The following is a 21,472-nucleotide window of genomic DNA, read 5'->3' as shown; positions in this document are numbered from 1 at the left end:
TGAACCAGGTTCTCAATCCTCAGCTTAGTAACCTATATTTAGAATAACTGACTTATGGTTGGTTCTACAGTATCTACTTTTCAAGAGAACTTTCCAGTTGTCACTTTTTCTGTCTTTCCTGCTCATGTAATCACAATCGGGGCCAAGGAAACCAGTCAGGCCCAGCCTATGGCAGATCTAATCCTTGCCTATTTGCACTCCTGGCATGTTTTTCTCTTCAGAGAAGTGGTGATGAGTTGGTAGTAGCAACAAGGAACTTTCAGCAGTGGACCCATATTGGGCTGGAAGAAAAAATGGTACAATAACATGACTTTTATATTCATAAACAGAAGCTGAGGCCATGAGGATTATTATTGGCTATAAGGCCAGTGGAAAGATGACAGAGTATTGGACTCAGTGATCTATTTTTAAGTCTTGGCTTGGTAACTTTATTAGCCATGTGACTTTGGACAAACCATCTAACCTCTCTTAACTTTAGTTTTCTCATCTGTAAAATGAGAGGATTGTATTAGATGACTTCTAAGGCCCTTTCTAATTCCCAGTATAAGATCACAGGATACACAGAGAAAAGGGTGCTAGCTATGGAGTTGGAAAACCTAGTCTCAGAGAGTGGCTTAACATTTATTGGCTGGACGAGTCACTTGACCTCTTTAAGTCTCAGTTTCTTCATCTGTAAAATGGAAATAACACCCTCAGCGTTTACCTCACAGAGTTTTTTGAAAAAAGTGATCTATATCCATAAAGTGATATAAAAATATGAAATATTAAACTTAAAAGATTTTTGTTTCTATTTTTTAAAAAAAGATGGAAAATGCAGTTAAAAGTTCAGTTTTGGACATAATTTGAGGATCTTGCTTCTGTGACTTTTAAAGTGGTAGCTCTTGTTTTTGTTATCACTGACTTGTTTAAGGATGGGGCCTCAAATCAATGTTAGGATATGCATATTTCATCACTTGCCAAAGCAGGAAAATCCAAACAGTCATATTTATGTTCAACGAAGCATCTTCTCAATGCTACCAGTTTTAAAATAAAGAAAAAAGTTTTTTCGTAAGTCTTTAAAATGTTTTAAATAAAAATAAGAACCAGAGGCAGCGCGAGTCCAGCCGACGGCGGAGAGCGAGTGATTGACCGAGCGCGGGGCTGCGGGCCGAGTCGGTGCACGTTTCCAGGATTCAGCATGGGTGACGTGGAGAAGGGCAAGAAGATCTTCGTGCAGAAGTGCGCCCAGTGCCACACGGTCGAGAAAGGGGGCAAGCACAAGACCGGCCCCAACCTCCACGGGCTCATAGGCCGCAAGACCGGCCAGGCCCTGGGCTTCTCCTACACAGATGCCAACAAAAACAAAGGTATCGTCTGGGGAGAGGACACGCTGATGGAGTACCTGGAGAACCCCAAGAAGTACATCCCAGGAACCAAGATGATCTTCGCCGGTATCAAGAAGAAGGGAGAGAGGGCAGACTTGATAGCCTACCTGAAACAGGCCACCAATGAGTGATGGCTGCCTGCCGCCTTATTTATTATGAAAAGGAGAGGTCTCCGGAGGAGATTTCTTGTCTTTTTTACATGTATCATAACAACCCTATTTAAATTGTTTTCAAACAGAGAATTTTGATCATGAATGGCTGTTTAAAAATCTTGTTCAGCAGTCCTAATAAAGGAATGGTCATGATTACAGCCACAACCAAGCTATCACTTTTCTGTTTCTTTTAAAACATTAGGGACTTTTTATCAGGCAATGTGCTCCACCTCTGTCTTGGAAAGTTTTGATTGAATCAGGCTGCTTTTACTAAACAATAGGGAAAGCCTGCTTGAAAGAAACTTTCATAAGAACTTTTTACCTGTGGTATGTTTAGGTGTGGGGGGTTATCTTTTGGAAAAAGTTGTGCCCCTAACTTTCCATGCATTAACGGCTTAATTACGGTGATTTGATTAAATACTCCTTTTAAATGGTCAAAGACATTCAGTGTATTTTGTCTAACAATCCTGAGTAAAGACCATCCCATCACAGTGCATGAGTGATCTTTGAATTGGAACTGTGAAGAGGCACACAGGAGTTGAGCTAGAGATAGGACCTTCTGCTGAGTTAAGTACCTGCTTCAAGCTCAGTTGTACCTTAGGATTCACCTTTTAAGACTGTTGGATTTAAAGTTTGCAGTTGTGTCCTATATTACAGTAGTGTTAATACTCACTTTGAGGGTTCAGTTGTAAAAGATGTAATGTTAGTACATCTGGTAAATAATGTGGTCATAAGAATTAAACACTTGTGAATACTTTAAAAATAAATAAATAAAAATAAGAACCTCAAATCTTACGAATTTATAGCAATCACAATTCCATGCCGTCCGGACACACCAGAATTGAATGGGATTGGTCTACTTCCCACATCGACCACAGCTCTCAATCTATAAAATTAATTATTCCTCTGATATCACAGCTTGATCTATGTGAACACTAGGGCTGTATAAAGAAAGGCAAGAGGAGACATAATTAGTTTTAACCAATTCTCATTATAGGACAAATTCAAGACACACTGGTTTGAAGCAGCCCAGAAGAACAATAAGAGGGTAAGGTTCTTCCCTCCTTATAAGAGCAAGATATTTCTTTTAATTTCAAGAAGCAAGATTCATGCTTTCAGACCTGATAAAGAGATAGTGTGACTAATTATTGACATTTAAATTTTCTCCTACAATTTCTCCTGCCCAATTTTGAAAGAAGAGGTGGGGGGGAGTTTAAGTGACACAAAAATTTCCCTTACATTTGGTCCTATGTCAATCACCTATTAGACATTTCAAACTAGATGTGCTAAAAGCATTTCAAATTCAACCTATCCAGAAGTAATATCATTATTTTTTCCTCTAAACCTTTGTCTCTTCCAAACTTTCCTCTTTCTGTTGAAGATCACACCATCCTTCTAGTCCCCCAGGTCTGTGATCTCAGCCTTGTCTTCAATCCCTCATTCTCCTTCACCCCAGATATCCAGCGAGTCATCATATCTTGCCATTTCAACCTCCATATCTCTCACATCAATTCCCTTTTCTGCATGTACTCATATCTAATCACCTAGATTATTGCCACTATCCCCGGAGTAGTTTCCCATTCTGTGAGAGCCACATACAGGAGTTGAGTCAGAAGTTGGAATTTGAATATTGGCTTTGTCACTTAGTGCTTAAGTGATCTTGGCCAAGTAACAAACTCTCAGTTTACTTGTCTGTAAAATGATGGGGTTGGAACAGATAACCTATAAAGACCTTTCTAGCTCCAAATCTGTGATAGGTATGCCATGTATTTTTGGAAACACAGAGAACACTGTGTTTCTAATTTTAAGGTAAATTTAGCAGCAACTTTTGTGTGAGCTAAACCAAAATGCTCTGTTTTCCTCATTAAGGAATACTTGGACTTGTTCACATAGTGAAAAACCTCTGTCAGCAGACACCCACAAAATCTGAACAGCAAAATTCCTTAAAACAAATTATTGCTCAGAAACTGTTGCCACAGCTAGATGAAATATTTTCATGGTCTCATTTCCTCATATTGCAAAGAGTCTTGAATGGAATTGTAATTAGTTGTACATTCTTCTGTTCTGCCATTCTGAGACACCACCAACTTCATTTTGTATCACTCTTTCTAAGTAATGAATAGAGAGCTGATATAAACCTAGAAAGGGAATATTATTTTATGGTTCCTATAAGCAAGATTTATTTCAACAGTTTCCTTCCACTTCAATCCCCCAGAAAGTCACCCTGCTTTAGAACTTTGGTATTTTTCAATAGATTCAATCAAATTGTGCCCCCTACAGCATAATCACATATTAAAAACCTGAGAGTTAACCTCTAACATTGGGATACGTTTCCTCTCTTTCCCTTCCTCCACCCTCCTCTCCCTGTCTCTCTGTCTCTGTCTTGTCTCTGTCTCTGCATTCTCGATCTCTTTCTCTGTCTCTTGTCTATCTCTCTTCATCTATTACCTCTATCCTTCTCATATATCCATCTCCATTCTTATTCTTTCTAGGACCATAGTTAAAATTGTTGGTTTAGCTCACACAAAAGTTGCTGTTATTATTAAAGTGAAGTATTAAACAAGTAGATAAAAAAAGTGATTTTTGAAATTTCATATGAATATAGGGATGTAAGCTCATCCTCTATAGACCCACTAAAAGTAACTTCAGTACAACTCCAGTACTAGACAGGAAAACAGGAATGATGGGTGCCTCAACATGTTCTCACATGGCAGTTCTCACCTGCCTTATAGGTCTCTATATTAAAAAAAACTATTCTAATGTAATCTAGAGGTTACAAATATTTGGTATGATGACATAAATACAATATTCTTCAATTTTATGAATCAATATTATATCAAGGTTGTATCTAGAAACATCTGTGATGATGTTGAATTTTCATTAGAATTTGTTTGCTAAATGGTCAAGGACATCTTGGGATTTGTATATGTAAAATAGAGATTTGTCATGTTAGTTTGTAAATGATAGTGAACTTTTAGTATAAAATTCTAGGCATCTTGTAGATATTTTAATTTTGCAATTTATAGTGATATATTGCTGTTTCCATCCTTTACATAATCTGCATCAGTCAATAGGCCTGGACTCCTATGCAACCTTTCTGTAGTTTCTCGTGTCTATGACCTGATCCTGAATCACTAACATAAATCTCTCCATTTTTTTAATCAAATAGTTGGCCATTTTTGAAGGCTCCTTGTTAACATATTGTAGGATGAGTTAGTATGGATATTACTCATCTACCGCTTTTTGATTCCACTCTTGGGTGTGAGTCACTTCATCCACTCCATTTGGAAATAAACCTCTTTCAGTTACATTTGACAAATCCAGTGGCATAATACACCTTTGGTCAGTTTTTATTACTGATTTGTGAAGTGAGATCTGCTTGCTCTATCTTGATTATAATATCTATTTTCAATTTTGTTATGATGTGGTACTGTAACCGGATAAAAGCATTTATATTTTCAGTTCATGAATCTTCAGTTCATTTCATGCCCACTCGTGGAATGCCAGCACAATTTGCACTGACGCATTTCCATCAGCCAAGGTATTGGTATTTCTGATGTGTTCTTCTGGATCCAGAAATCAAAGGATCTTTATTCATTTTTCTGTCCTCCATGTTAAGCTGGTTACCATGACAATTCCAAATGGAAACAGCCAGAATCCCTGTGCTGCTTCGTTGACATTTTATGTTCTTGGAGCAGGAACATAGATAGCACTTGTTATGCTGATCCAACCAGTGCTATTATTGGAGTCTAATTGGCTGGTGGATTGGGATTCTTACCTGGCCTTTATGGCTGTGGTAGTGATCTCAGAGCCTAGTGTACATCATTTTGGCTTGGCTCATTGTATGTGATCTTTTGCCATCCCAACATGAATGATGAGTTCATTCTTTGAAGGGTTTTAATGGGATTATCATTATCATCATCATTCTGGTCAGTCAATAGATTTATTAAGTGCCTTCTGTGTGCTATGCCCTGTGCTGAGAACACAAAGAGAAGCAAAAGACAGTCCTTGTCCTCAAAGACCTCACTGTCTAATGGAGGAGACAATGAGCAAATGAATATGTACAAACAAGCTATGTAAGGGATAAATAAGAGATAATTAATGAAGGGAAGGCACTAGAATTAAGAATGATTTTGAAAGGCTTCCTTTATCCAACCAATAGACAGCACTACTAACCACTGACTTGATAAAATAAACTAAAAGAAAGAAACAAATGAAAAATAATCAGCCTCTGGGAAGTGCCATTAACCCTAGTTCCACCTAACTCTAGAGGGAATAATGAGGAAGTGTTGCATACTGGTACAATTGGATAGAGAACTGGAGCTGGAATTAAGAAGATCAGGCATTAGGAAGATGTGAGTTTAAATCCAGCTTCAGACTCTGACTAGGGCCTCTAATTTGTATGTGTGTATGTATGTATATATATATATATAAATATATATATATATATATATATATGCATATATATATAATAGCAACTATCTCTCAAGGTTATTGTGTTAATCAAATATTTGTAAAGGGCATACAAGCCTCAAAAGGACAATATATACAATAGCTGTTATTATTATTATTATTTTCTTGGGAGCATGATAGAAATTTCATAGCCCACATATGGAAGTGAAACTTTTCTGTATATGAAGACAGACCAAAGTCCCTGAAGTCTTTGAGAACTTGTGTCTTTTATACTGTTATCACTTAAATTGATGGTGATCACCAATGGGACCAAAGCTGGAGAACTCTGAAGCTCTGGCTGGACAGGCCCTAAACTGTAAGGACTCCAGAGCCCCTTGAAATCTACATTCCTGCCCATCTGAGGCCAAGGACATGGCAGCAGCACCTCCCAAATTTCATCCTTATAATTTGGCTTTAGATACATATATTTTGAATGTAGGTGGCTGTTGACTTGCCACAAAAGTCACCCATTTAGAGAGTGTTTGCTGCTAAATGGTTGGGCAGATCAATAAGCCTATTGAACCTCAATTCACAAGGGTAAGTCTCTACCTATCTTGGACTGCTTCATCTATATCAAAAGGCAAGTTAAAATAGAGCTAGTCAAAGCCACTCTGAGACCCAAATGGACTAAATTTTAAAAAATATGTTCTAGAATCATTACAAGGCTTTAATTTCTCCTACTTATTACACTCCTATATTCACATCACTATATATTTAGGGATGTATAGTTGTAATAAAGTTCATTATAGACAGTTGGATATCTCCTCCAATGGAAAAAAAGAACTTACTGTTAGAAGGAGAGACCCACTTGTATTAATATTGACCCTTGTCTATCACAATCCTAAAATGATAGATTGAGTTGTCATATATCTATATCTATATCTATCTATCTATATATGTATATATATCTATATCTATCTATATATATATCTATATTTCTATATAGATATATATACTGGGTCTAGTTTCTTCTATCCAACCTTGTTTGATCCTTGGCAAATGGTAAGGTTTGGAAGTATCCAATTAATTGATCATAATTTCACAACGTCCAAGAGGTATTATAAGTAGGTCTTATACATAAGTAGATCTAGCAGTGTAGAAATAACTTGTGAAAATTTTGGTCACCTTCACAGGACTGAGTTTCCAACTTTTTTCACTGATCTAATTCATCCCCTTGGGCTGATTTGACACTCAGATGTACTACTTTGATTACCTTGGCAAACAGCCCACTAACAACATTTCCTTTGCATGATGGGTTGCCAATTTTGTCAGTATGGACACTTTTGCAACAGAAATGGTTAATCCAGTATTCAAATAAGGTCACAAAAAAATAAAGATAATTTATAGTCTTGGTGATGTCCACTCACAAATATTCAAATTTTTATAATCTTTATAAGATATTTCTTTCTGTTTAGACAGAAAATAGGTATCTCCAATTTAACATTTACTTTAATGTGTACAGTTTACAACTGTAGGAAAGTGGGCTATTAATTATACTTTGTATTGATGAAATTCCTGCTAAGACTTTCCAAAAGTTTCCAGCACTTTTCCTCCTTTCCCATCTTTCAGTTTCATATGTCACTTATATATAATATTCCATGTAATCATTGTAATATACCCCAAGCCAAACATTCATGTGACAAATTAACAACAAAATTAAGAGAAATAGATGATGGATTGATGTTGTGTAGATAGGAATGCTTAAATTTTAAACAAATAGCTATTAAATCAATAAGTAGGGTTCTCACTTATTTATGCACGTTACTTCATATAGTACAAATTTCAAAGGAGTCCAACTATTGTCAAGTCAGCCTTTGGATCCCTGCAAACAAATGAATAAGTTTGTCACAGTTCATCTTTCAGTCCATGGTGTGAACAAAATCTACTGGTGTGATAATTTCCTTCAAAGTTCAGTTCAAATGCTATCTCCTGTATGAGACTTTTCCTGATCCCCCAGCTGCCAGTATCTCATCCTTGTCTTATTATTGTATTTATTTTGCATGTATCTGTATGCTTATATGGTGTCCCTAGGTGGTGCAGTGGATAGAGTATCTTCATGAGTACAAATCTGTCCTCAGACACTTACTGACTGTGGGATCCTGGGCAAGTCCCTTAACTTTTCTCTCTGCCTTTGTTTCCTTATCTGTAAAAGGAGGATAATAATAGAACCTACCTCCCTTGATCAAAGAAAGTAATGTTTGTAAAGCGCTTTGCAAACCCTAAGCTGCTATATAAATGCTAGCTGTTGTTCTTTTTATTACTACCACATATAGAAAATAGAACCCTGTAGAGAGCCTATGGTGACAAGTTATCATAATTCAATGTTGGTGGTGGGGCCAGTAATTCCTTTTAAACATTGTATAACAACCCCTGTTTCACAGGTTTATTAGCATATAAACATAAGCAGTCTTCTGCTATTTGCTCTTTTTAAGTGGAATTCTTTGTTTTTTACACTATTGTCTTTGTGTCCTCAAAGGTTACAATGCATGGTCATTTTTTCAAACAATTTGTTATAGGATATAATCCATTTAGGATGAAATTAACTGTTAATAAGTGAGCATTCCTTTTCTAGAGCTCTTTTATGAAGGTTTCTTTCTCATATTAAAACATTTCATGATGTGGTTTCTAATCCTCTAAGATTTCCAGATGCACGGTAGGATTTCAGCGTTTGTGAAATTAAACTTGATATAATTAGAATTTTTTCTGCAGTTCTATAGTTTTAGCCTCATAATAAGGTAAAGGGCAGGGAATTACCTCTTGTTATAGAACTGCTGTTCCATGGATTCAGTAAGGAGGAGGATGATTCATCCTAACAGAGAAAGAGAAGGGTGGGGGTGGGGAGGGAGACAGAAGCAGAGACAGAGAGATAGAGACAGAGAGACAGATGGAAACATACAGACATGTTATCTGTGTCCAAATTCAGTAAAAATCTGAGTAAACAATTTATATTTTACTATATTACAAGAAATCTCAGCATGAAATTGAATATGCAGAGTACTTACAGCAAAATCTAGTTTTTATCATATTTTGTACCGATTTTGCCAAATTCATATTACAATAGATGATGACTAATTCCTTTACTCCCTATGTATAAAGAATTTTTAATCCTGACCCACTAATTCCATTTTTGCATCAAAGCTTGGGAGTAAGTGTTAGCCTCTCTGGTTTTTTCCTCCTCCTCATCTTTTTATGTATTTACTTTATTTTCTCCTGATTAGTCTGATCAGAAGGAAAAAGGATCAGAGCAGGCAAAACAAAAACAAAAATGCTGTTTAAATCAGGCCAAAATAAAAGATTTATTTTTCAGCTTCTTACTGAAAACATCCTAATTCTTTTCTGACTCCACATTAACTACAGAAATACAGGCTATTTCCCCTTCTCAGTGTTGGGCTAGACACATTTGCAACTAGGAAAATACTTAGGCCAAAACCAGTACTTGTGCCAACACTTGTATACATATAAATGTCACAGGATAGTTAGCTAACATGTTCAGGTTTTGTGGTTGGTGTTGGAAGCAACTTTGATGTCAGCACATTCTTCATTTGGGTTCAATGTTCAGATGAACTGAGGGACTCACAAATCATTGAACAGTTTACAAAAGGAAATTTACTTTGCTCTCACACAGCAATGATATGTGACAAGGGGCACAGCTCACTTCATCTCCATGTGGACACACTTCTGGTCATCATATGATGAAGGACATAATGACTCGCATGGTCTCCAAAAATCTACCAAGTGTGAGAGGCCTTGACTGCCCACAGCAGAGGCTAATTATGCCTTTAGGCTCACAAAGTTGTGTTAGGGAAGCCAGGGCCAATTGAGTCCAAGGGCAATCACTGTTGAAGGGGCAGCTAGGTGGGTAAAATGCTGGTCTTGGAGTCAGGAAAACCTGAACTGAAATTCAGCCTGACACTTACAATCTGTGTGACCCCAGGCAAGCAGCTTAACCCTGTTTGCCTCAGTTTCCTCATCTGTAAAATGAGCTGGAGAAAGAAATGGCAAACCATTCCAATATTTCTGCTGAGAAAACCCCACAGGGTCACAAAGAGTTGTACTTGACTGAACAACAACAATCCTTGTTGAAAGAGAGTGGGAGAAAGGGCATAGTCCTCCCCATGTTGTGGATGGGGAAGGAAGTGAGGGGGAAAGAAGCCATGTGAGAGAAATACTGATAAATATTAGTCTCTGCACTCTACACCTTTTAAGTTTTCTATTTTTTTCCCCTAAGAGATTAGAAACAGGGGAGTTTCCTCTCATATTTTAAATTTCCCTTTCAGGCTCTCAGAACTAAATTGAAGATCATTTGATTTTATTTTGCCACTTAAGGAACTAAACTTTGCTTTCTTTTTTTAAAAAAATATTTTATTATTTTGTTAAATATCTCTCAATGAAATGTAAAAAGAATTTAACAATAATTTTTAAATGAGTTCTAAATTCTCTCTCTTCCTCCCATCCCTCCCCCCTTCTTGAGAAGGTAAGCAATTTGATTTTGGTTATACATATGAGGTCATGAAAAACATATTTCTGTAATAGCCATGTTGCAAAAGAAAAGACAAAAATAAAACATTAAAAAGTAAAAAAAAAGTTTTTAAAAAGTATATTTCAATCTGCATTCAGAGTTCATCAGTTCTCTAGAGGTGGATAGGATTTTTCATCATGGATTCTTTGGAAAGTCTTTGATGTTTATCTTTATCAGAGTAGCTAATTCTTTCACAGTTGATTATCCTTATAATATTGCTATTATTACGTACAATGCTCTTCTGGTTCTGCTCACTGCACTTTCCAAGAATTCATAGAATTCTTTCCAAGTTTTTCTGAAACTATGCTGCTCATCATTTCTTATAGCACAATATATCCAATCATATTCTACAATTTATTTAGTCTTTCCACAATTGATGGGCATCCTCCAATTCTTTGCCACCACAAAAATATAAGTATTTTTGTACATATGGGTACTTTCTCCTTTTCCTCACACTCTTTGGGATACATACCTAGTATTTAGTATTACTGGGATAAAGGGTTTGCAGTTTTTTAAATTAAGATTTTTTATTTTTAGTTTACAACACTCAGTTCCCCATGATTTTGAGTTCCAGATTTTCTTCCTCCCCTTTCCCCCCCTCCTCCCCAACATGGCATGGAATCCAATATATCTTCTACATATAACTTCGTATTAAACTTATTTATACAATAGTCAAGTTGTAAAGAAGAATTATGATCAATGGAATGAATCATGAGAAAGAAGAAACAAAAACAAAAAAAACAAAAACAAAAGAGAAAAAAAAGGAGAGCAAATAGTTTGTCTCAATCTACATTCAGGCTCCATAGTTCTTTCTCTGAATGTAGATAGCTCTCTCCATCATGAGCCCTTTGGAATCATCTTTGAGCCTTGTATTGCTGAAAAGAGCCAAGTCTATCAAACTTAGTCATCACAGAAGCAATATGACTGTGGTTGTGTACAATGTTCTCCTGGTTCTGCTCCCCTCACTCAGCATCAGATCATGTAGGTCTTCCCAGGTTATTATGAAGTCCATATCTTCCCCATTTCTTATAGCACAATAGAATTCCATTATATTCATATACCACAACTTATTCAACCATTCCTCAATTGATGGGCATCCCCTTGATTTACAATTCTTTGCTACCACAAAAAGAGCCGCTATAAATATTTTTGTACATACAGGTCCCTTTCTCACTTGTGGGATCTCTTTGGGATACAGCCCTGGAAGTGGTATTGCTGGGTGAAAGGGTATAATAAAAAAAGGTTTGCACAGTTTTAAAGCCCTTTGAGCATAGTTCCCAATTGTTTATCACAATGGTTGGATCAGTTCACAATTCCACCAACAGTGTATTAGTGCCCCAAATTTTCCATATCCCCTCTAGTATTTGTCATTTTCTTTTTCTGTCATATTAACCAATCTGATAGGTATGAGGTAGTATCTCAGAATTACTTTAATGTGTATTTCTCTAATCAGTAGTGATTTAGAGAATTTTTTCACGTGACTTGATAGTTTTGGTTTCTTCTTCTTAAAAATTTCTGTTCATATCCTTTGACCATTTACCAACTGGGAGATGACTCACATTCTTATAAATTTGGCTCAATTCCCTATATACACCTTAGAATAACAGGATCATAAATTTAGAGCTGGAAGGGACCTTAGAGATCATCTACTGCTACCTATTTCCTCATTTCAGATTAAAAGAACAAAAAACTGAGGCCCATGAAGGATAAATAAGTTACCTACAGTCACACAAGTAGTAAGTGGCAGAACCTGGATTCAAACCCAGGCCCTCTGTGCCAAATCTAGCATTATTTACACTGTTTAACACTGCTGCATCTTTCTGAGCTCTCTTCCCTGTTCTGTTTTAAAATTTTTAGTAGAGTGGTTGGGGGATTCCTGGCACTGAGATTCTGCAGTTTCCCATGCTGGGTTCAAGACTAGCAGGCAATTTTCATTGGTTCCTTGGTTGGCAGTGGCTTACTGCTGCACTCCTTAGGACTTCTTGAAAATCTACTAAAGTGATCATAGGGTCCCCAACCATGTGGAAAGCCCATTTCTGAGTGGTCCTCTGGTCTATGAAATCCAACAGGACCTAGTCTATAAGGGCATGGGGATTCTTAGTGAGAGGAGTTAGTTCCAACCTAAAGGGTCTTCCAATTTATGATTAAATTACAGAATTCATGGATTTTCCCCTACTATGAAGGTGATTTAACAGATAATCTCCTGGGATTTAATTTACTCATATAATCAATATAAGGGTGAAACAGTAGTCTTCACTAATATCTGATGGTTGCTGAGAATCATCTCCCACAAGTCTATTCCTGCTTATACCTAAACAAGCAGATAATTTTAAGCTTTTCTGGGAAACGCAAGATTAAAAATTCCAAGCAAGATCACAGGACAGAATTTTCATTACTGAACTGAGGCTTATCTTTTAACTTGGGGTAAGGGAAGTGGGTGTGAGATGGGAGTAGGATATGTGGCACTATAATTTGCCACAATTAACATCCAAATTGTGTTCCCATGGAAAATAGAGGTCAGGGAGTTAATTGCTCTTTCCCATCACTTAGCAACTAATATCCCTTAAAAGGGTGACTTTTATAGTATGCCAGTCATCAGACAACTCATATAGCACCTGTGGGCATCCCATGATTCACACACTGGTCCTTAGATAAGTCTATCTCAGGCACTCTGTGGGGCTGCATTCACTTAAAACCATCCATCCCAATTATGTCTCCTAACCAGTCAGAGGACACAGTTATTTCAAAGCAAAGGCATCTGATAAAAAAAGCAAAGTAATAAAAGTAGAAATAAAATAAATCCTCAAAACCTAGGATACACTGTCCCTCAAATACATATACCATTAGTTGGAAGAATAAACAAATAAACATGTATGGGGATGCCCCTTTATAGGAACATATGTGGCCAGAACACATGCTTAGAGGGCCCCACACGTCAGGAAAACATATGAACGAGACATGAATGAACAAGACAAGTCTCACTAAAGGAAACAAGTGTGCTCAAGATACTCTCATGAAGGAGTATACATATAGACAAAATGTATAGTTTGGGTGTTTATGTAGAGAGATAACATGTTTCTAAGGTCTTAGGGCCATAGTCCCACTTACTGCCTACTGACTTTATGTGTCATGTCTTCTCTGCCAGAGTCTAATTTCTGCCAGGTGAGTAGTCCTTTCCTGAGATGTGCATCATCTCTTCTGGACACATAATCTCTTCAGGGAGTTCCTACTGGTTTTGAGGGACTGATGCTTAATGCGGCTCTTCTGGTCCTGTTGTTTCTGTTGGTTGTGGCCAGGCATGATGCCACTGGGAACCAGCTTGTAGAGTTTCTTTCTGTTTCTAGCTTCTCACTTCAGTTGGGGTCCCTAGCTGGATATTTTTTCTTCCTAGAAGAATGAGTGGGCTCTACCATGTACTTTTAATTTAAAGCCCTGAGGCTTTCCTTGATTGAGCTCTTTCAGATGACTGAAGCCTTTAGTACACCTGGCCATTGGACTGGGGTGGGGGTGGAGAGATGGGAAAATGCTCCATATAGAAAAAAAATCCTTTCTATTTCTTTGTTTTTTCCCTATAAAAACCTGAGGAGGCTACTTCCTTCAAAGTTTGGCTAGAAAGGGCTTTCTTCTCTAGAGGTAGATGCTTTGGAACACAGAATAAAGCCATTCACAATATAGTAGTACCTTTGGGATTAATTCTATTTTTGAACTGTATTTCCTAATCCCTGAAGCTTGTATCTATGCCAAAGAACTTTCTGTAACTTAAGTCCAGAATTTTTTTTTACCACTCTGTTTAATTCCAAAATGGGAAGTTTTTTTTTGCAAAATAATCTCATTTATACTCAATTCCCTACAGCAGTGCAAAACCAAATGGGAGAATATTGAGCTAATGTAGGAGTGATACTCTAAAATGTCAAAACAGTCATGTTGGACACTTTGAAAAGCCCGATCTTTTTTGTCTCTGGCTAGTTCTCAGAGTTTGATCTTCATCTAGTGCAATGGGAAACAATCAAAGATTAGTCATTTTTTTCAGTAGCAGCAGACTGAAATGATCAAAGCAGTTCATTAGAAAAATTATTCTGTCAACAGTATATAGGGAAGATTGGAGATAGAAAAAGATAGGAGTTAGGATATCGGTGAAAAGGTTGTTGAAATAGTGTAGGTGAGATTAAATGGGGGAATGGAAAGGAAGGGCTAAAGTTGAGATATATATATATATATATAGATAGATAGATAGATAGATAGATAGATAGATAGATAGATAGATTTAAAAAATTTTAAGAGTTACGAGGGACCTAAGAGTTCATTTAGCCAAAACTACCTGACCTTAAGGCCCCTCCACAACATCCGTAACAGGTAGACAGGAATGGATACCATCATTGGATTATATATCCATTCTATTACTTTTCTTATAGTATTTAGAAAGATTATTGGTTTTCTAGATGTAGGTAATCCCTCCATGAGATAGGTTGCAATACATATGTGCCTTGATAGATAGTCTTCATGAGCTATGGACAAAAATTTAATCACTTTGTTACCTACTTCCCGGTGATCAATTTCTCTAAACAAATTAGACTCAATTCTAAGAAGATGGAGTTAGAAATAACCAAGAGTAGGAAAGTGTAATAGAGCGTTACAATCGGAGTCAGAAAGACCTAAGTTCAAATCCTGCCTCAGATACTTACTGGCTGTGTGATGCTAGGCAAAATACTCAACCTCTTTCAGTCTCAGTTTCCTCATTCATAAAATAAGGAAAATAATAGCACCTAACTCCCAGGGTTGTTGTGTGGTTCAAATTATTTAAGATATGTGAAGTTATTTTCGATCTTAAAGTACTATATCAATGCTTGCTATTAATATTATTACTACTACTCCATATAAAAGAGAAGAAAATGGAGGAAATAGAATGATGAGAAAAATTGGAACCATCAAATGTAACTATGAATGAAAAACTAACTAAAGATCACTTCATCAGCCCATCTTCCTTTTTTTCCCTACAGTTCATTGCCTTACAGTCCATTCCTTTCATGGAATCAACAGTTTTAATCAATGACTTTTGGGCTTAATCCTTGAAGTATCAAAGGAGAACCTATGACCAGGTTCAGATGCAAAAATCAGACCAACTTTGAATCACCAAGGACAGAAAGTGGTGGGTATAGTATGGAACCTAGAGGAAAATATTATAAATGGAATAGGTGATCAGGAAAGCTGTACTGGCTACAGCTACTGAATATTGTACACTAGGAAACAGCACTCAAAAGAATCCATAGAACACCAACAGAAAGAAATCCCAAGCAATAGAAACACTGTAGTAACCTTTCAGAACTACATCAAAGAAGAATTATTGTATGCAGTTAGGAAAAAATGCCTCTGTATTCCAAGGCAAAAAGTGATCTCCAGTCCTGTACTCAAAGCTTTTCTAGGTTGATAGGACCTGCCAGAGTTTACCCTCTGGTGGCATAACCTTCAGGAACCCAGGGTCACCTATAGTCCACAATGAAACTCTAGTAGAAGATTCAGTATTTTGTATGTATACGCAAATCTTCTAACAAGACCACCCTTGTATTGAGGGCAAATATTTAAATTATATAAAATTATTTGTAGTATTTAAAATCATTTTTTTTGATTGACAAAAATTTCTCTCCTTCCTACCTATTTCCCCCATTGAAAAAGGAAAGGAATTAAAAAAACATAGTCAAGCAGAGTGTATTCCTACATTGGTCTTGCCCAAATATACACACACACACACACACACACACACATATACACATATAAATTTTCACTCTGAGTCCATCAACTCTCTGTCAGGAGGTCAGTACTATATTTGATCATGGGTCCCCTGGAATTGTGGTTAGTCATTGTGTTAGAATTCTTACATATTTCAAAGTCATTTATTTTTAGATGTTATTATAAAAAAATTGTTCTCCTGGTTCTATTCACTTCACTCTCTATCACTTCATACAAGTCTTTGTAGGTTTCTCTCTAATTCTTCCCTTCATCATTTCTAAAATGGATTCACTAAAGTTGATAAAATAATTTTTCAGATTTATTAGATTTGGGGGTTTAGGATATTGAAAAAACTTTGCTTCAGCATCATACTGAGTAATGCTAGCAGTGGAATAATCACACATTCACCACTCTGCATAACTCTTGCCTATCAAGACCCTAATTACTATTCTAAGCCATTTAGGATGACTCAGATTCAATACTGTGAATGCTGAAAATATACAAGATGATGGAAAGCACAATACTTACTGTAGTGCTATTATATTTCTCCTTTTATCATTTTTCTAGCTAAGAATTTCAAGTCACAGAAGTCAACAAAGGGAATTCATTAACTTTTAAAAACACATAACAGACCAATATACAGTATTAGAAAGAAAAGTGGTTGTACTGCCAAGCTGTATTTTCAATTATCAGCATTTTTCCAGTGCTTAGGATTACTGCTTAATACAGTCAAATGCATGATGTAGAAAACTGAAATGATTATCTTTGCAATAAAATATGTTCTTACATATCGACATAAGACAGAGACAGTATGGCATAATGGATAGAGAGCTAGGCTTGAAGCCAGGAAGACCTGGATTCAAATCTTTCTAGAAATTGGACACGTACCTGCTGTGTGACCCTAGGCAAAGTCACTTAACTTTTCAGTGCTCTAAGCAACTCCCTAAGACCTAAGTTGCAGGGAAGATGCTGAATTGCATTTGTAGAAAGAGTTTCTTATGCTATTGAAATCACAGGTCCATTCCCTAGCCCTGTTTTCATGCTGACATAATACTTTTGGTCAAAGTATATGAACAGACAGAATTTTCAGAGGAAAAAAGTATCCAAGTTATCGATTGCCACGTGCAAAACAAAATGCTCCAAATCACTGTTAGGTGAATGCAAATTAGGGCAGCTATGAGGTTCTGCATCGTACCAATCAGAATAGCCAAGTTGACATGTGAGATAGGCTGTAGAGAACCAGGAACATTCATGTGTGGCTGGTTTAACTGCAAATTGCTATAGCCATTCTGATAAGCAACTTGGAACTAGGCCCCAAAAGTCATGAAACTGTGCATACTCTTTGACCCAGAAATACTACTACTAGGCCTATACCACAATGAGATTAAAGAAAGAGGGAAAGGACCCATGAGTATAAAAATATTTTCGTATATATTTTTGTAGTAGCAAACAATTGAAAACCAAGAGGATGTCTCTGATAATAAGGTAGCACTTGTGTTTACTAAGGCCAGCCTTCTACACATACCCTTGATCTCACCTTTTCCTTTCTTCTCAAGCAACTTGTCACCACCATCATCCATACTTTCAAGTTTTCAGTGTCTCTTTTTTGGTTCCTTCTCCATTGCCTGGAAATACACCTTGGTGTCTGACTTCCTTAAAATACGGTTAATAGATCCTACCATGCCCTCCAGCTTTTATCCTATAGCTCTTCTCTCTGTCTCAACAAACTCCTTAAAAAAGTCATTTATACTTGATACCTCCACTCCCTCACTTTCATTCCCTTATAAAGACTCTGTAGTATAGCTGAAGGCATCATTCAACTGAAATTGCTCTCGCCAAAGTTACCATTGATCATTCAATTGCCAAATCTAATGGTGCCTTCTCGAAAAAAATCATCCTTCTTCTTGACATCTCTACAGCACTTGACACTAATGGCCACTTTCTCTACCAGTATACCTTCTCTTCTGTGGGATTTTGTGACTCTGCTCTCTCTTGGTTCTCCTCCAATAGTACCTGCCAGACTTCTTCTCAGTCTTTTTTGCTGGCTTTTCATTCATGCCATGCCCACTAACTGTGGGTGTCCCCTAAGGATCTGTCCTGGGTCCTCTTCTCTTTTCTCTTTATACTCTCTCATTTGGCAATCCTATCAACTCTCATAGGTTCAATTATTATCATTCTACAGATGATTCCCAGATATATTTATCCAGCTCTAGTCTCTCTCCTGAGTTCCAGTCCCATAGAACTAACTGCCTTTCTGACATTTCATACTGCATGCCCAGGAAGCTTCCTAAATGCAACTTGTCCAAAATTGAACTCCTTATCTTTTCCCAAAATCCACCCTTCTTCTACAACTTCCATATAACAATTAGGAGCACCACCATTCTTCTAGCCGCTTTGGTTCAAAATCTTAGTAGCAGCCTCACCTCCTCCTCTTGCTCACTTCACATATCCCATCAGTTCCCAAATCTTATAATCTCTTTCTCTGCAAAACTTTTCACATATGTCTGCATCTTTCCAGTCACATTAGCCACCACTCTAGTTAATACCCTCATCATTTCTCGCCTAGACTGCTTACTGTAAAACCTTCTAGTTGGTCTTCTTGCCTCAAGTCTCTCCCCACTCCAATCTGTCCACCACAAAATCAAAAGTGATTTTTTAAAGCACAGGTCTGACCATGTCACCCTGATACCTAATAAATGCCAGAGTGTCCCTATTACTACTAGGATCAAATATAATTTCCTCTGTTGCCATTTAAAGCTCTTTACCACATGGCCACTTCCTAAACTTTTCACACTGTATGATCGAAGCATATTTGCCTATTTGCTATTCCTTACACATGATGCTCCCTCTGCTGTCTCTAAGCCTTTGCATTCTCTATTCTCTAGGCCTGGAAGATTCTCCTGCCTTATCTCCCACTCTTAGAATCCCTCACTTCCATTAAGATTTAACTCAAGGACACCCTTTAGGAGGCTTTACCTGGTCCCTATCCACTGCTGCCAGTAGTGCCTTCTCCCCTATGGCTACCTTCTAACTACTGTCTTGTACTGTGTTCACTTAGATATGCTGTCTCCCCCTTTAACATGTAAGGTTCCTGAGGGCAGGCACTATTTTCACTTTTCTGTATCCGTTGAGCTTAGTACAATGCCTAATAAATGCTTGCTGTTAGATTAAGTGATTAATGAATGGAGTATCATTGACATGGATTTTATTTTTAATCTATTGATTTATGGATTGTATTGCTATGCTTCTGGGTGGCTGTGAATAAACCACTTAAGTTGCTTTTGCTTCCTATGTCAAGTAAGAATAAATCCTATTTCAAAGCCCCTAAATTCAAAGAACTGTATTAAGCAGAGAAATACCTCCTTTTTTCCCTAGAAGGTTCCAACCTCCTTTTTTCTAAGAAATTAACCACACATGTACTTTTCTGATTTTTTTAAAAAAAGATCCTCCTATATTTTAAAGAAACACTTTTTGGTAGTTAAATTCAGAGAAAATTCATTTTAGCAAAATATAATGAGCTTGTAAGTGACACAGACCTGCCATTGCAAATTTACACTTGGATTATATGCTGTAATTTATCTTCAATAACTTAAGCCTTATCTCCCCAGGCCAGGCTCCTGGCATATCTAGAATAAAATGCCAAATGCCAAAATAGGAGTGAGAGAAATAACCCAAGTGAAACATAGCAGTCAAATCCATGTTATATGAACTTGGCCCTTCAGGGTTTCATAGCACTTACCGAATTAGGGGGGAAATATTGAAGTAAATATAATCAAATATACAGAGGAATTCTCATACATTGTATCCCTCAATGCAATAAAGCAATAAAGCCTTATTAAAATTACCTCAATTGATTCAGAACAGTGCCCAACTGCATTTTTCAGTTGACTGGATTATCTATTTTTTTAGAACACCTCAAATTAATTAATTACAAGCTTGGTAGGAAGAAGGGAGAGCTTTGGTCCCTTGCACTTCATATTACTGCAGTTTCATAGTATTTTGTTAGACACACCTTAAATGAGGGAGAAACAGCAACAAGGAAAAAGTGCTGGGCTTGGATTCAGGAGACTGAGCTTTGTCTGATACGTTTAGTATCTGTGAGAACTGGGGCAAGGCACTTAAAAGCTTTGAGCCTCAGTTTACACATTTGTAAAGTAGGTATAACAATACTTGCACTAGGTTATTGTGAGAAAAACACTTGAAGGCTTATAAAATACTATGTACCTTTGAGGTATTAGTATTAATTGCCCATACTTGAGAATCTAAGCATGGAGGTGAGAGAGGGGAAAAAAGCTGGACAAAGGATATATGAAGGAAGATGCTATCTGCATCCAGAGAAAGAACTGATAAATAGAAGTATGTATAGAATGATTTTATGTATATACATATATTTGTGCCTAATGGTACCCATCTTTAGGGTGGGAGGAAGGAGGGAAAAAAGGAAAAAAAGAAATTCACACAATAACTTTATTATTATATGTATATGTATTATATGTACACAACAGATTTGCAGTTTCATGAGCCATCATATTTTTTTAGTCTACTATATTGTGGAAATGCTTGTTTTATTTCATAAATTAAAAATTAAATAAGGAAAGAAATGAGGCTGGGGAATGAGTGGCAGAAAGCATCATCTTAGATTAACTCTACTATGAAGTATATTTCTATGACTCCCCCACTCTTCACAGGAGAGAGGAGGGTCCAGAATTGAGGCCTCCAGCAGCATTTAGACTGTAATCCTAAAGAAATGACATTTCAGCTGTGAACCCTAGAGTCACTTCTACCCTCTAAGGTGGTACAACATTCAGCTGAGTAGGAGTTATCGACCTCCTTTTTGAACATTGCTGCATCTAGCAGTTACCACTGCTCTGCAATCATAGGATCACAGATTTAGAGGTGGAAGGAACGTCAGAGGCCATCTAATCTCACCTCCTCATTTGCAGAGGTAGCAGATGATCCATGGTCCTGGCATGGATGAGTTGAGGCAGTTAAGTGATACCATGGATAGAGCACTGGACGCGGGGTCAGGAAAATCTGAGTTGTGATCCAACCTTAGACACTTAATAGCGGTATAGTCCCAAGTGAATCATTTAAACTCTTTCTGCCTCACTTTCCTCAACTGTAAACTGGAAATAATAATAGCAGCTACCCCTCCCCACTGAGGGCTGTTGTGAGGATAGAATAAGATAATGGTTATGTCACATTGCAAACCTTAAATATAAATACTAGAGATTATTGCTATTAGGTGATGCAGTGCATAG

At 37.0% G+C, this 21,472-nt stretch overlaps 2 protein-coding genes across 2 annotated transcripts in view; both read left to right on the top strand.

Moving 5' to 3' along the window:
• Positions 1 to 21,472, top strand: part of PTPRO (protein tyrosine phosphatase receptor type O) — a 211,090-nt gene that overhangs the window by 58,557 nt on the left and 131,061 nt on the right. The window lies entirely within an intron of this gene.
• LOC118850237 (cytochrome c, somatic) lies at positions 1,090 to 1,955 on the top strand. Its single transcript, XM_036759489.1, has one exon. The coding sequence runs from the start codon at positions 1,178 to 1,180 to the stop codon at positions 1,493 to 1,495; it is 318 nt and encodes a 105-aa protein (XP_036615384.1). The 5' UTR covers positions 1,090 to 1,177; the 3' UTR covers positions 1,496 to 1,955.

The sequence above is a fragment of the Trichosurus vulpecula genome, chromosome 5 (genome assembly GCF_011100635.1).
Source record: "Trichosurus vulpecula isolate mTriVul1 chromosome 5, mTriVul1.pri, whole genome shotgun sequence".
Classification (NCBI taxonomy): domain Eukaryota; kingdom Metazoa; phylum Chordata; class Mammalia; order Diprotodontia; family Phalangeridae; genus Trichosurus; species Trichosurus vulpecula.
Note: the sequence above shows the minus strand (reverse complement) of the source record. Positions and strands in the feature narration are given on the sequence as shown.